This window comes from Ahaetulla prasina, chromosome 7 (assembly GCF_028640845.1).
Source record: "Ahaetulla prasina isolate Xishuangbanna chromosome 7, ASM2864084v1, whole genome shotgun sequence".
Lineage (NCBI taxonomy): Eukaryota > Metazoa > Chordata > Lepidosauria > Squamata > Colubridae > Ahaetulla > Ahaetulla prasina.
The window spans coordinates 59464066-59478743 of record NC_080545.1 but is presented as its reverse complement, the minus strand read 5'-3'; the positions used below and the strand labels follow the sequence as shown (position 1 = coordinate 59478743).

The window sequence follows — 14678 nt, the reverse complement described above, 5'->3', positions numbered from 1 at the left end:
TTAAATATCTTATTTGATTACTACTGTCATTTTTTAATAAATACATTAAAAAACAGAGGCTAGTAGAGTTACTATATTAATCATTCTTTCTTTTACTGTGGAGTGTAAAGTTTGATACTGTTTAGCTCATTATTCACTATAAGAGTATATAGGATTATAGCTTTAGTTGTGAATTTCAGTTGTCAGAGAGTGTAGAGCTTTCATTGAGGGCCACATCAGAGTTGTGTTTGACCTTGGGGGGGGAGGGTGTGTGTGGCCAGGGTGGGTGTGGCCAGCTTGACATCACTCATGTCAGGGGCGCCTGTGATGGCCCAAGCACTCTGCTAGCGAAAATGTGCTCCTGAACTCTGTTTTTGGCTGCGGCAGCCTCCTGCAACCCTCTGCCAGTGAAAATGGAGCCCTTGTGAGCTCTGTTTTTGCTGGCAGAGGCACTGCAGGCTGGTCCTTTGCTGTTTCCAGGGTGGCCCCACGGGCTGGATCTAAGCACCCCACAGGCCAGATCTGGCCACCGGGCCTTGAGTTTGATACATCACTTCTATGAACTGGCTTAACCTCCAAGGAGAGATTAATTGGATTTTTGTGGCATCCCACAAACTTATAAAGCAGGGATCTCCAACCCCCTACCACTTGTACAAAACCATCCCCTCTCCCTCCCCCTCGCCAGACTGCCAAACTGGAAAGGTTTGGACCACTGTTGTAAAGGCTTTTTTTGGAGACCCTTTCACAATTTCTTTCAGAGACAGTAATGTAAGGCTGATACTTATTTTTCTGCTATATTATATTATTATATACATAAAAATGTGAAATCACATTTGCCAGTTCTTTAGCTGGTGATCCCAAGAACCTAGGATAATATAATGAATCAGCATAGTTTTTGTGCGGATCTAATCAGCATGCCCATTTGTTAATGACAGATAAACATTTCGCCATTCTAAGTGCTGTGCAAGATTTTTGGTATGACATCCAGTATACCGATAACCACTGGGAGCCATTACGGCTGGTTTATGCCATAATCTTTCCATTTTTATTTTCAAATTTTGATACTTCGTGATTTTTCTCAATTTTATTTGCCTGCTATTCTGTTATTTCCTAGTATCGCCACATCAATTATTCACATTCTTTTCAGCCACAGTTAAATCCGCTGTGCTTTGTGCCAAGATTATATTAATTGTATTATGATTTTTATTTTATTTTGTTTTATTTTATGTAGTGAAATGAATGTAGAGTCATACTGGTTTGAAACAGCGCATAGATTTATCTTTTTTAGTACATCACAGTTACTCATATCATTCATTAATGCATAACTTTTACCATTTATTTCTTTTACATTCTTTTACATAACTTGCAATCCTCTGCCTGCCAAGTACTACCCAATAGTAATAGCTATTGACATCTGCTAACCATTCATAGATTTGGGTAAGAGTTTTATATAATGTTTGTTAATAAAATAGAAATCTTTACTGTATGCTAGGTTACTAGCCTTTATGGTACGTTTTACCTGCAGCATCCTCTGATAATGGTCAGGACAATATTGATCAGTTTGACATATTTTGGCTGGTATGCCACAATTGCGGCAATAGCTCATTTTTATTCCAAGTATGCTATTCGGGTTAGGATCTATAATCAAGATGTTAATTTATAAGCTCATATACAGGTAGACCTTAACTTATGATCACAATTGAACCCCAAATTTCTGTTGCTAAGTAAAACATTTGTTAAGTGAGTTTTGCTTCATTTTATGACTTCTTGCCATAGTTGTTAAGTGAATCACTACAGTTGTTAAATTAGTAACATTAAATTAATCTAGATTCCTCATTGACTTTGCTTGTCAGCAAAACGGGATCACATGACACTGAGACATTTCAACCACCATAAATATCAATCAGTTGCCAAATGTCTGAATTTTGATTACATGACCATGGGGATGCTGCAATGGTCATAAGTGTGAAAAACGGTTTTAAGTCACTTTTTTCAGTGCTATTGTAACTTTGAATAGTCCCTAAGTGAACTTTTGTAAGTTGACAACTACTTGTACTATTGTTTGCATATCATCAAATAACACACACACACACATATACACACACTATAGTGTCACGCACTACAGTACGTAAACATAAATGTTCCAAAATATTTAAATGTGACATATTTGCCATTGAGTTGAATGGTAACACTAAAATGAGTACACTGTCCACCCACTTGATAAAGGGAATGACAAGGTATCCTAGAAGTGGTCAAAATTGGCAACGCTATATCTAATCCTGCTCCTGTCAAAAGTGGCGTTCCCCAAGGTAGTGTTCTTGGACTAACACTCTTCATACTATACATAAATGATCTCTGCGACTTCATCTCAAGTTATTGTGTTCTCTTTGCTGACGATGTCAAACTATTTAATACCACTGATAATACTTCTACCCTTCAAGAAGACCTCGACTTAATTTCCGATTGGTCTAAAACTTGGCAACTCCAAATCTCAACCAGCAAATGCTCAGTCTTACATATTGGAAAAAAGAACCCTAATATCAAGTACAAACTTGATGGACATTACCTAACTTATGACCCCCACCCTGTCAAAGATCTTGGAGTTCTCATATCAAATGACCTTAGTGCCAAAGCTCACTGCAACTACATAGCGAAAAAAGCCCTAAGAGTTGTAAACTTAATTTTATGCAGCTTCTTTTCTAAAAACTCTACACTACTAACTAGAGCATACAAAACATTTGCCAGATCTATTCTTGAATACAGCTCATCCGTCTGGAACCCATACCACATCTCTGACATAAATACAATAGAAAGAGTCCAGAAATATTTTACTAGAAGTGTTCTTCACTCCTCCGAAAACAACAAAATACCTTATACCAACAGACTTGAAATCCTGGGATTAGAAAATTTACAACTCCGTCGACTTCGACATGACCTGTGTTTAACACACAAAATCATCTATTGCAATATCCTTCCTATAAAAGACTACTTCAGCTTCAATCGCAATATTACAAGAGCAAAAAATAGATTCAAGCTAAATGTCAACCGCTTCAAACTTGATTGCAGAAAATATGACTTCTGTAACAGAGTTGTTAATGCTTGGAACTCATTACCTGACTCCATAGTCTCTACTCAAAATCCCAAAATCTTCAACCAAAAACTGTCTACTATTGACCTCACCCCATTTCTAAGAGGGCTATAAGGGGCGTGCATAAGAGCACAAAAGTGCCTACCGTTCCTGTCCTATTGTTCCCTTCATCATATTAAATTGATATAGTTGAAGCATATTTTTATACATATTAGTATATTTTCTTCAAAATATGTTGTTTTATCTATGACAATTGTTTGTGTATACTGTTGTGACAAAAAAATAAATAAAAAAAGTTGTTTACTATTATGTACAGTGATTAATATTTTATTTACTCTGTCTCCAAGCTAGAGTTGTAAATGAAATTCAAAATCTAAATCTAAATTATAATTCTGGTTTAAGAGAGCCGTTTTGTATGTAATATTAACTCAGACCAGTGGTGGGTTGCTCCCGGTTCTGTCCGGTTCTTGAGAACCAGTAGTAAAAATGATGAGAGGCTCCTCCCACCCACCCTGACATCACATTTGGTGATCTGTGCATGCACAGAAACACGCATGTGCAAGTGAGCGTACATGGAAATCAAGCTATTTTGTTAGTAATTTTGCTGAGTAGTTCAAACCCAGTACTGGCATTTGTTGTTGTAATTAATTACATTAGAAAATGAAATATCATTTAAGGCTTCTTTAAAGAAAATGTAATCACAATTCCTTCTATACAATTAGTATGGTAGCATTCATTTTTATTCCACTAAATTAGATTGATATATAGCTTTCTAATTACCTGTTAATATATAAAAGAGCCAACAGTTAAATATGAATATTGTTACAATTTTTTGTGCTTCATGTTTCAGGGATTTATTTGTCCTCTTTGTATGAAATCTCATGGATCAGCTGAAGAACTTTTTAAACACTATGAAGCAGTTCATGATTCTGGTATTGATACAAGTCATGCAGGAGAATCCAACATGACCCCCAAAAGGTGCTTATAAATACTGGTTTATTTCTTTTTATTATATATTAAATAATAATTTATTGTAAATGCATTTTAATCACCAGTTAATCTGAATAGTAGATGATATTGTGAAATATATTACTTTGTAGTAGAAAAATACATTCAATGAAAAGGTTGCTAATACTAAAAGCTTTTTTAAAGCTATATGGTGGATTGAATAGAATAGAATAGATTTTTTTTTATAGTATCTTGGTTTAGATTTACCTTAGATTTGTCTCATGAAGACAGTTAAATCTTTTTTATTTTGCTAGGCCACAGAATTATGTTTTAATTTATAGAAATGAAAATGCATTAAATGTTTTGATGCTACCAAAATATTAATTTCATTAAATTAATTGAATTGAAATTAAAAGAATGGGAATATAAAAAGAAAGAATGAATCCATAGATCTAAGGCCAAGTCTTATTTAATTAGGAAATAAGTTTCATTATAGTCATAGTGATTTAGAAGATCGTGCTACATAGTGTAGAAGATTGTGCTACATTTCTCAATTGTTTTAATGTTTGGTGATTAATGAGAGGACAATTTATTTTATTTTAAAAAATTAGTCAAAATATGTTTAAATACATTATTATTAACAGAAATAAATTGAATTTAATTGCAGTGATTTTTAAGACATTTATAAATATATATATTTCTTTTTTTTTTAATATGGGTTATATTCAGTGATGAAATGACATTATTGAGGCAAGAACTTCAAGACCTGCAGGCTTCGCTTAAGGTTGGGAGAGTGTATTCAGCTTTTTATTTCAATTTACAAAGCAGATCAGAGTGTTATCAAAGTCCCAAGTTCATACTGTTCTTTTAACTGTCTTTCTACAGGAAGAACGATGGTATTCTGAAGAGCTGAAGAAAGAATTAGAAAAAGTTCATGGGCAGAAGCAGCAAGTAATTATTTTAAAATATTTGAAGCAAGCTTTCCACAAGCCATTTTTAATCAACCGTGAAATGAAGATTTTTACCTATTTTGTAAGGCACGTGGCCTGACTTAGTTCTAATTGTGCTAATCTTCTTTGTAAGGGGGTGTGATGTCTCAGTGGTTGAAGACGCTGAGCTTGTCAGCTGGAAAGCTGACAGCCCAGGTTTGAGACCTGAGTGCTGTGTGACGGGGTGAGCTCCTGTTACTTGCCCCAGCTCCTGCTCACCTAGCAGGTCAAAAGCATGCAAATGTGAGTAGATAAATGGGTACCACTTCAGTGGGAAGGTAATAGTGTGCCTTGGCGTATATCATGCTGGCCATATGATCACGGAAATGTCTTTGAACAATGCTGGCTCCCTTGGCTAAAAAACAGATGAGCACTGCCGCCTAGTCAGACACAACTGGTCAGGGGAAACCTTTATCTTTACCTTTTAGCTTCTTTGAATTAATTGCTAATATAGTGAGAGGAGGATTAATTTTTTTTAAAAAAAATTGGTTAATGTAAGCTCCCATTGGAATGTCATAATGAAAATTGTTTGGTAGAAAAAACACTTGTAATTCATTTCTAGATGTGATTTATTATACATGGTTTCATTTATTTTAATGGATTCAGTCTGAAACAGCAGCATTGTGAATTATAGCTTCCAACACATGATGGATCCTTATAGTAATGTTAATTAATAGAGGATCTATCTCTCTTAATGATGTGCTCGAGTACAGAAATTCTCAATCCTAAAACTTGGTTTAAGATCTTTATATTTTTATTTTCTACTGTAATTATGCAAATGGTTACAAACTTGTAACACAAAGTGCACTCATAAATTTCTTCTTTCTTTTTTCCTTCCTTCCTTCCTTCCTTCCTTCCCTTGCACCCTCCCTCTCTCCCTCTTTCTGTCTTTCTTTTTCATCCTGCCTTCATTCTTTCCTTAGGAATCCAAACCTGATGGTCTGGCAACTGCTGCCTCTACAGGTGACAAGCTTTAAAAAAAATAATAATCTCATGAAACGTAATTGTCCAGAAAAGTGATTTACTGATCCATATCTCTCATTAAAGCTCTGTTTATCCATAAAATAATTTATTAACTGATTGCAAATACTTTAAAATGCAGTCTTTAAATAATTTAAAATGTTGAAGATTCTTTTTTCATGTAGTAATTCTGTTTTATAGAAGAAAGAATAATCTTTTTATTGAACAAATTTGATCTTACTGCTTATCTGTTGTAGAAATTATTTCTGTTTTAATTGATGTTGTTAAAAATAAGGATTTCAGTGTCTCATTTACTGAGTACTAGAATCACAATTACTATTTTTATCAGATCAAATAATTGTAAGGCAGTTGGTGCATCATAATTTATACATAGTTGTTTTTCTTAGTGTTTCTCGTGTTTGACCTCAGGGTCCAGTTGTTTTTGTGCTGTGCTTGCTACTTCATACAGCAAAGGTTTCAATGCATGATGTAACAAGGCTTTTATTTTTTTCTCAGTTGGCTTGCTGCAGAGCCTGATACTGATTATGGCTGAGAAAGAATGATCGACCCAAGGTCGCACAGCTCTGGTCATTCCCTTTAAAGCCCTACCGAAAGATATAACAGCTAATATCTTGCCAGATTGCCTGGTTTAGAGAAAGCTTCCTGAGAGTCCCCCTGCCTCAAGAGAGACATGAGGTGTGGGTGAGATAATAGGTCTTCTATATTCCTTTTGTGGAATAATCCCCCATCAAAAGTACCATATGTGCAATCTTCATTTTGCTGTCATTCTGGAAATTAGTTAAATCTGTTTTATTTCAGTGAAGTTTTGACCTCACTCAATTGATCAAGGACACCAATTTTGGCTTTGATTATTATCATTTGATTGTTTTGCTAATTTGTTTCCTTTTCCTTACTATATACCATCAAAATTAGGACGGGCTCTAAGTAGTGACAAATAAAGGAGGCAGGACAGAATTCAGGAAATCTTGGTTAAAAAAGAGAAACTTTTGTCTATGTTTGTTTTTATAAAATACTTTTGTCTGTATTTGTTTTTATAAAATATTATTTTAGTTTCACTTAGTAATCATACTTTTTATTTTAGAATTGGAAACTTTAGAACAACAGTTAGAAGACAGTCAAGTAGAAAAATTTAATATCAAACAAATGAAAGACTTATTTGAACAGAAAGCAGCACAACTGGCCACTGAGATTGTGGGTAAGTTTTATTTATTTATTTATTATTTAGATTTTTATACCGCCCTTCTCCCGAAGGACTCAGGGCAGTGTACAGCCAGAATAAAAACAGTACAATATACAAATTAAGACAAAAGTTAAAATAACATATTCTATAAATGGCCGAAAATTTAAAACCGTCAAATTTGACCCATAAAATTCATAAAAATACCCCAATTAAAATTATTAAAATTCAAAAAGTTTAAAAATTAAGCCAGTCCCGCTTGGATAAACAAGTGCATTTTCAATTAACGGCGAAAGGTCCGAAGGTCAGGTAATTGACGCAAACCAGGGGGAAGTTCGTTCCAGAGGGCCGCCAGCTGACATTGCTTGGTGGACGGCACCCTGAGAAGACCCTCTCTGTGTGAGCGTACGGGTCGGTGGGAGGCATAAGGTAACAGCAGGCGGTCTCGTAAGTACCCGGGCCCTAAGCCATGGAGCGCTTTAAAGGTGGTAACCAACACCTTGAAGCACACCCGAAAGACCACAGGTAGCCAGTGCAGACTGCGCAGGAGCGGTGTTACATGGGAGCAACGTGTGGCTCCCTCAATCACCCGCGCAGCTGCATTCTGAACTAACTGAAGCCTCCGAGTGCACTTCAGGGGTAGCCCCATGTAGAAAGCATTGCAATAATCCAGACGAGAAGTGACAAGAGCGTGAGTGACCGTGCATAAGGCATCCCGGTCAAGGAAGGGGCGCAACTGGCGAACCAGGCGGACCTGGTAAAAAGCTCTCCTGGAGACGGCCAAATGGTCTTCAAACGACAGCCGTCCATCCAGGAGAACGCCCAAGTTGCGCACCCTTTCTGTTGGGGCCAATGACTCGCCCCCAACAATCAGCTGCGGTTGCAGCTGACTGTACCGGGGTGCCGGCATCCACAGCCACTCCGTCTTGGAGGGATTGAGCTTGAGTCTGTTTCTCCCCATCCAGACCCGTACGGCTTCCAGGCACCCGTACGGCTTCCAGTTGTCCATACTTATTGCACAATACAGTGTCATCTTCTTGTTTAAATTGAAGGAACACCTTTTTAAAAATCTTTCTCTACAACAGAACTTAAAGCCAAATATGATGAAGAAACAAGCCTTCGTGAACTTGCAGAACAGAAAGTGACTAATTTGACACAAGAGTTACAGAAGCAAAAAGCTGTATGTGAAGATTTAAACACAGAGCTGGTAATTCTTGTGGTCATGTTTTATCATGCCCTGTTTAATTGGAAAGGGATTATTCCTACAGCTTGGTCATTTTAATTACAGATCTTTAAAAAACAAGTTATTTATTTTTATAGTGATCTATTTCTGGTGCAAAATAAAGAATCATCTTCTATGCTACAATAATGGATATGTTTCTTTCCCAAGCTAAAATAAATACTTCAATTTGAAATATCCTTTGTTTTCCATTCATTGTCACATTTTTCCTGGTTATCATGGCAATAGTAACTTGCTGTCACTAGACAATTATTTATCCATTCTCATTCTTAATTAATGCTGTTCTTTTGTTAATTTGCAATATGTGTTTTTATAAATTACGGTATGCTATTTATATATTTGTGCACATTTTATAAATTTCTAAGTGCATTCCTAATGATGAAAATATTTTAAAATACAGAAAGAGATTTACATTCAAAGATTCTTGGCAGGATTACAAATATATATTAAATACCCAGAATAAAAGATAAAATGTACACTATATAAGATATGCAATTGCTAAGCGTCAAATCAACTTAATGATACATAATCAGTCAAATATGGGCTATACATAAAAAAACCCAATCAAAATCATGCCAACATATAAGATAAAAATGGACGAAAAAAAATCCACAAGATAGCATCATCTTAACTTAAGTTGAAAAATGAAGTTTAAAAAGCCCTCCAGAAGACATTTATCTTCAGTTGCTTCCACTGGGGCAAGTCAAACATACAGGAGAAGTATATGTTCCATAACATATAGTAGAGTAATGGAACAAATACCCTCTCTCTTCTTCAATGCTCCTAACTTCACAAGAGTAAGTGATTAACTATAAATAACTTCTCCTTGGTTGTAAATTTTGGACAGGTTAATTCTAATTGCAAGAGATCTTAACCCACGTGAGATTTCTAGATCAAATCAACACTTTAAATTGAACCTGGAAACCTGTTAGTAACCAAACCAGGTTTGTAGCACAGTTGTAAAGTGGACTACTGCTTTTTTGAAATCAACGGGAATTTTTGAATAATCATTAAAGGAAAATCCATGTAAAGTTCCTTTATAGTCCTTCAGTTTGTGTTGCAATAATCCAGGTAGTGTCCTGCATTATTTATGACCTTTGTTCTATGTAAGACTGTCATTAGTGCCCAAGTTAAAGCTGGACATGGAGCTCTTTGATTCCATAATGTACTTTGGAGTGCTCATGAGCACATAGAATAACTATTGGGAACACTTGTAAATCAGTGTCTCTCTTCACTAGTTTGTGTGGCAGCTATGGAATTCTAGGAAAAGATGCAACTACTTCAAGGATTTTTCAGCATTTTGTGCATAATCTTATGGTTTGCAAAAGTTATTGTGCCCGCGATGTCTGCTCGCCCTACGATTAATTAATTGTTAATTATTAATTAATCAACAGTTGAAAATATTGATGTTGAATGTTTCTAAGTAGTTAAAGTGGATTTAGCTGCATAGTATTTTAACAAAATAAGTTTAAGAAAATTTATTAAAATTGCAGAAAACTTAGAAAAAATATTGGAACTACAGCATAGAGGTATTTCAGTTATATTTGAGTATACTATAACAGCTTTTATGAAAAGCTTTAAGGCTGGAGTATGGAACATGGAAAATATATTTACACACACACACACCAATTGGGTTTGGGATTTTATAAACCATGTTGAAAATATAATTTCATTCTGAACTTTGTAATACTGATTTTTGTATTGCTGTTTTCTAAAGCTTCAGAGACCCGGGGTAGAAGATGTTGCAGTTCTAAAGAAGGAATTAGTCCAAGTTCAAACATTGATGGATAAGATGACTTTGGAATGTGAGAAAGAATCTGAGAAACTGAAAGATGAATGTAATCATTTGAGGGCAGAATATACAAATGCAGAGGTAATGAATCTAGTCAAAACATTTGAATATGAACCATAATTTTACAATTTAATATGGTTGTATTAGTAGAAAGCTGTATTATAAAAAATTGTTAGTCATTTATTGGTGGTATGATATAAGTCTTTTTGCTGCAAGATAACACTTTTGGAAATTCTCTAATTACATAATTATAAATTTGTATTATCTTGGATGTTCTCAAGACAATTTCAGTTCAGTTCTTGTTCATTTTTTTATTTGTTAATCAAACCTTTACCAGAGATGGGCATATGCTTATAAAAAAATCTGTCTTAGAACTCACTTATCTTACTCAATTCATGTTTTGTTTTGAAGTTCTGAAGCCATGTCAAAATTAACATGAAATAGTTTTGCATATTAAAATGCATGACTTTATTTTTGTGTTATGTCAGACAGGACTATAATGACAAAATAATTGTAAGGTGATATTTTATAGCTCTGCACTTTTTAATATATATATTCAGTATTACATTAAGTAAAATTAGATATTTTTAATTACTTCTCTCAAACATTCAAATGCTGTTTTTTTTAAAAAAATGCAGTTATTTCCTGTAAATATCGTATATAAGCTCTAATAAGAAGTCCTTGTGTACAGTTTTGTTATAGGTAATGAATATGAAAATATTGCATATTAATTATGCCACTTTGAAACCTATTTAATCAAGTTTCCTATTCTCTTCATTAAGACAGTGTTAACTGGGATATATTTTCTTCTCACTACTTTATCATTTATAAATAAAAGTAAAATCCATTTCAGAGATATATTACAATTGTGTAACTCAATTGTAATATAACTTCTTATTTGCAAGTCCTATAAGTAGTCCTTGACTTATGACCATTCATACAGTGACTGAAGCTATGATGACACTCAAAAACATTACTTAAAATTGGTTCTTACATTTATGACTGTCACAGTATTCCCTTGTCATGTGATCAAAATTTGGGTGCTTGTCAGTGATTGCAGCATGCTGGATCACATGTGTACCATTTGCAATTTTTCCAGCTGCTTTCTGACAAGTAAACTCAATGGGGGAAGCCAAATTTGCTTAGCAACTGTGATTCATTTAATGACCATGGTGATTTCCTTAATGACCATAGCAAAAAAGGTTATAAAATCGGGCACAACTGCCTTCAATAGTAATGGACGTTTTGATACCAGTTGTCATAAGTTGAGGACTATCTGTTTTGAGTTCAGCAGTGTTTATTCCAGTAATTACATACTATATTACATTGCATTGTTGTACCCTGATGCGAAGTGTAACATAATTAAATTATAATCCTCCTTGATATTCTTGATTGGGTTGGTAGGGTACATAAAATCCTTAGATAAATCAACTTTCTAGATTTTGAGTTCTACATACATTGTCTTATTTATTCAGTATTTTTAATATATTATTTTTGTTGTTCATGGATATATCATTAGATCGTGCCTAATTGGCTGCTTCCTTTTGCCTTTTTGATTGTACAAAACAGAGGTTTCCATTAACTGTTTTTGTCAAATAAGCCAAAGTGGTTATATTCACTTAATGTAAACTTTAAAAGAAAATCACTGGATTTACAAAGCATACTAAGCCAGAATCAATCTATATTCTGCTTAAATGCACCAGTCAGTGCAATATTAATCTCTTTATTTGGGTTAGTGGTTCTTAACTGCTTCTCAACTCTGTTTAAGACACATTGTATGCGTCCAAACCTCTGAGAAATGGAAACAGAAGTGGCAACTCCAGAAGTTCTTGATGAAAAAATTAGAGGATTGGAGCTCCAATAACTAATTTTTAGATTCTAAGAAGGAAGATTCATCAGAAGAAAGTAAATGGTACAACTATAAAAAGTGGCAGAAGAAGCAACTCTCGGAACAAGTCCATAGTTGAGAATATCTGCAGGAAGCAATAGAAATTGGATATATTCTGCATCATTGGAACCATTAAGGATTAATCCGAGTTCTCAGATTTAGGAGCTGAAAAAAATCTGAGCAGACTGAGCCTTAGCTTGCTTCACATAAAAAGAATGACACCTGAATTGTTGTGGGCTGAGATAGCTGATCTTTGTTAGCAAGGGTTCTGACTCCAGCCCATACAAAGAGATCAACAAAAGCCGACACTTGAAAGAAGTGTTTCTGTCAATTAGTGCAGCTAAGGAACTGGTCCAGTGGACGAGAAACTAAGTCCTATGAAGATAGATGAAAGAGATGGGTGTATTTAGCTTTGAAAAGTCTGAGAGTGGGGAATGTAATAGCATTCTTCACGCAGAAGAGTGCCAAGATCATTTTGCCATCTGTGCAGAGTATAGGACATGAAATACTGGATTTAAGTCAACAGGCAGGATAACTCTGATTAAATGTGAGGAAAAAGAAACTAACAATAAGAGCAATTAGGTAGTTGAAACGAAAGTTTGGGTTCCTCTTTGCTGCATTTGTTCAAGTAGAAGCTAGGCAGCCTTCTCTAGGAGATGCTATAATTTGTATTCCTGTGGTAGGCATAGGATGGGAAAACCTTTCTATCTCTGATTCTAGGTTTAGTCATTCACAAAGACAAATATTTTCTGATTGAAAATGCAAAGCAACACTTGTATATTTTTCTTCTTTTGATCATCCAGCTTTTATGTAGAATCTGCTGAGAATTGTAATTTTGTCTAAATTGGATTTAAAATCACTGACGTCCATCCCAATTAAATGTGCATGTTTTATCAGCATCACGCTACTGATTTAAGTGATCCATGAACATTCTGTCTAATGTTGAAATAACATTTATCATTGTTTTCTTTTTCATTCACCCATCATTTTTTTTGGCTGCTTTCTGTGGAGGTCTTTAAATTTGAGGTAATACTCTAACCTTTACACCTCTTTTCAAAGGTAACTACAAACAAATAACAAACCAGATAGGAACTAATTTGTGCATGTATTTACAAGCCACCAATCTTTTTTTTGCGCTTATTTTATGAACTATTCTCACAATTAAACTAGCCAGTTTTCCAGTGATTTTATGTGTTGGTATCAGTATCTGTATTTTATCTGTTCTGAATGAATTTGCAACAAAACATTCTGATCTACTTTTTTGAGATTTAATTGTTTTATTATTTGTTAGTGGTTTCACGAACCACATGAGGACTCTTTTTAGGGCTGAAAGGAATAGTAAGTAAATTCTGCAAAAATGCTGAATAAATATAATATAAATATAATTCCAGAAAATCAGAAAAAGAAGACTGATTCAAAAGTGCATATCAGTTTGCTCTCATGGCAAGAGATTATATTTCCCAACTAGCTTTACAGAAATTGCAGATCAAGATGCCTGAAGGGCAGTAGTTTAGGAAACATAGCCCATGAGAGCAGCTGTAACAGCCTGGCCGTTACATGTCCTGTTAGGTTCATTGTCCCTTAATAAAAGAAGAAATGGAGATTTGTGACCCAGTCTTTGGTAAGCTCATTGCATATAAGTCAATAAGCCACAAAGTCTCTTATATTTTATTGAGTCTTTAATGTTTGAAGTTGTATTGTGGTCAGGAGGGAATTTTTATAGAGTGAAGAAATTCACTTGACGACAATTCGGATCCCTAGTATAGGTCTCCTGCATGAGCAGGGGGGTTGGACTAGATGACCTCCAAGGTCCCTTCCAACTCTGTTACTATTACTATTATTATTTGCATCTAATAATGAGAACTCTGTCAGATTTACAGAAAACTCAACCTCTAAAACCTTGTTTGTTTTTTCTTATTGGTACTTTTTTATTATTGTACATTATTGTTTATGGGAGTTTATGTAATTCAAATGAATCTACATACTGATAATATTTTCCCCTCTTTATCTCCTTCTACTACACATGATTCCCCCTGAAATCTGTCCTGCAACCAAATCCCAAGTATAGTATTCACTGTTAAAATAAAGCTATGTTCATTATGTTCTGACATACTAGCTTTACTCTGATATATTTATTTTATTTAAGCACTCAGAACAACTATAAATTGTTGCCTAGCTACCATTAGATTTCTAAATGTTATACAGGAGTTCTTTTTTCTGTTTCATTCACATATTTTACAAAACTGAAGTTTTAATAAGTGCTACATTCACCCACATATATCACTTTCTGCACAAAGTGCAGCTTTAAAAGACCCTTCTTTGTTTCTCCAAGCCTTATTTTCAGAACTCATAAAAAAGTAATATTTAAAGATAAGGATGGATGGATGGAAAGGAACAGTAGAAGGCTCAGGTTCTAGTGCTTAGGTCGTAGTGAATTTATTTTATGCCAATGAGTATCTAAAGTAATAAGACGTACTAGATAATAAGAATAGTTTATACCAAATACAAGGAAATCACCTATTACCATTAAGAAGTATAATTTACCTAATTGTTTTTCACCAGGTGTTGGCATGTACAAACGTGTATGGACATCTCT

General features: G+C 34.6%; 1 protein-coding gene across 1 annotated transcript in view; it reads left to right on the top strand.

Moving 5' to 3' along the window:
• Window positions 1-14678, top strand: part of EEA1 (early endosome antigen 1) — a 64554-nt gene that overhangs the window by 9078 nt on the left and 40798 nt on the right. The window contains 7 exon segments of the mRNA XM_058189710.1: window positions 3918-4045; window positions 4745-4799; window positions 4901-4966; window positions 5928-5967; window positions 7067-7180; window positions 8248-8369; window positions 10120-10275. Coding sequence (XP_058045693.1) covers window positions 3918-4045; window positions 4745-4799; window positions 4901-4966; window positions 5928-5967; window positions 7067-7180; window positions 8248-8369; window positions 10120-10275 — 681 coding nt within the window.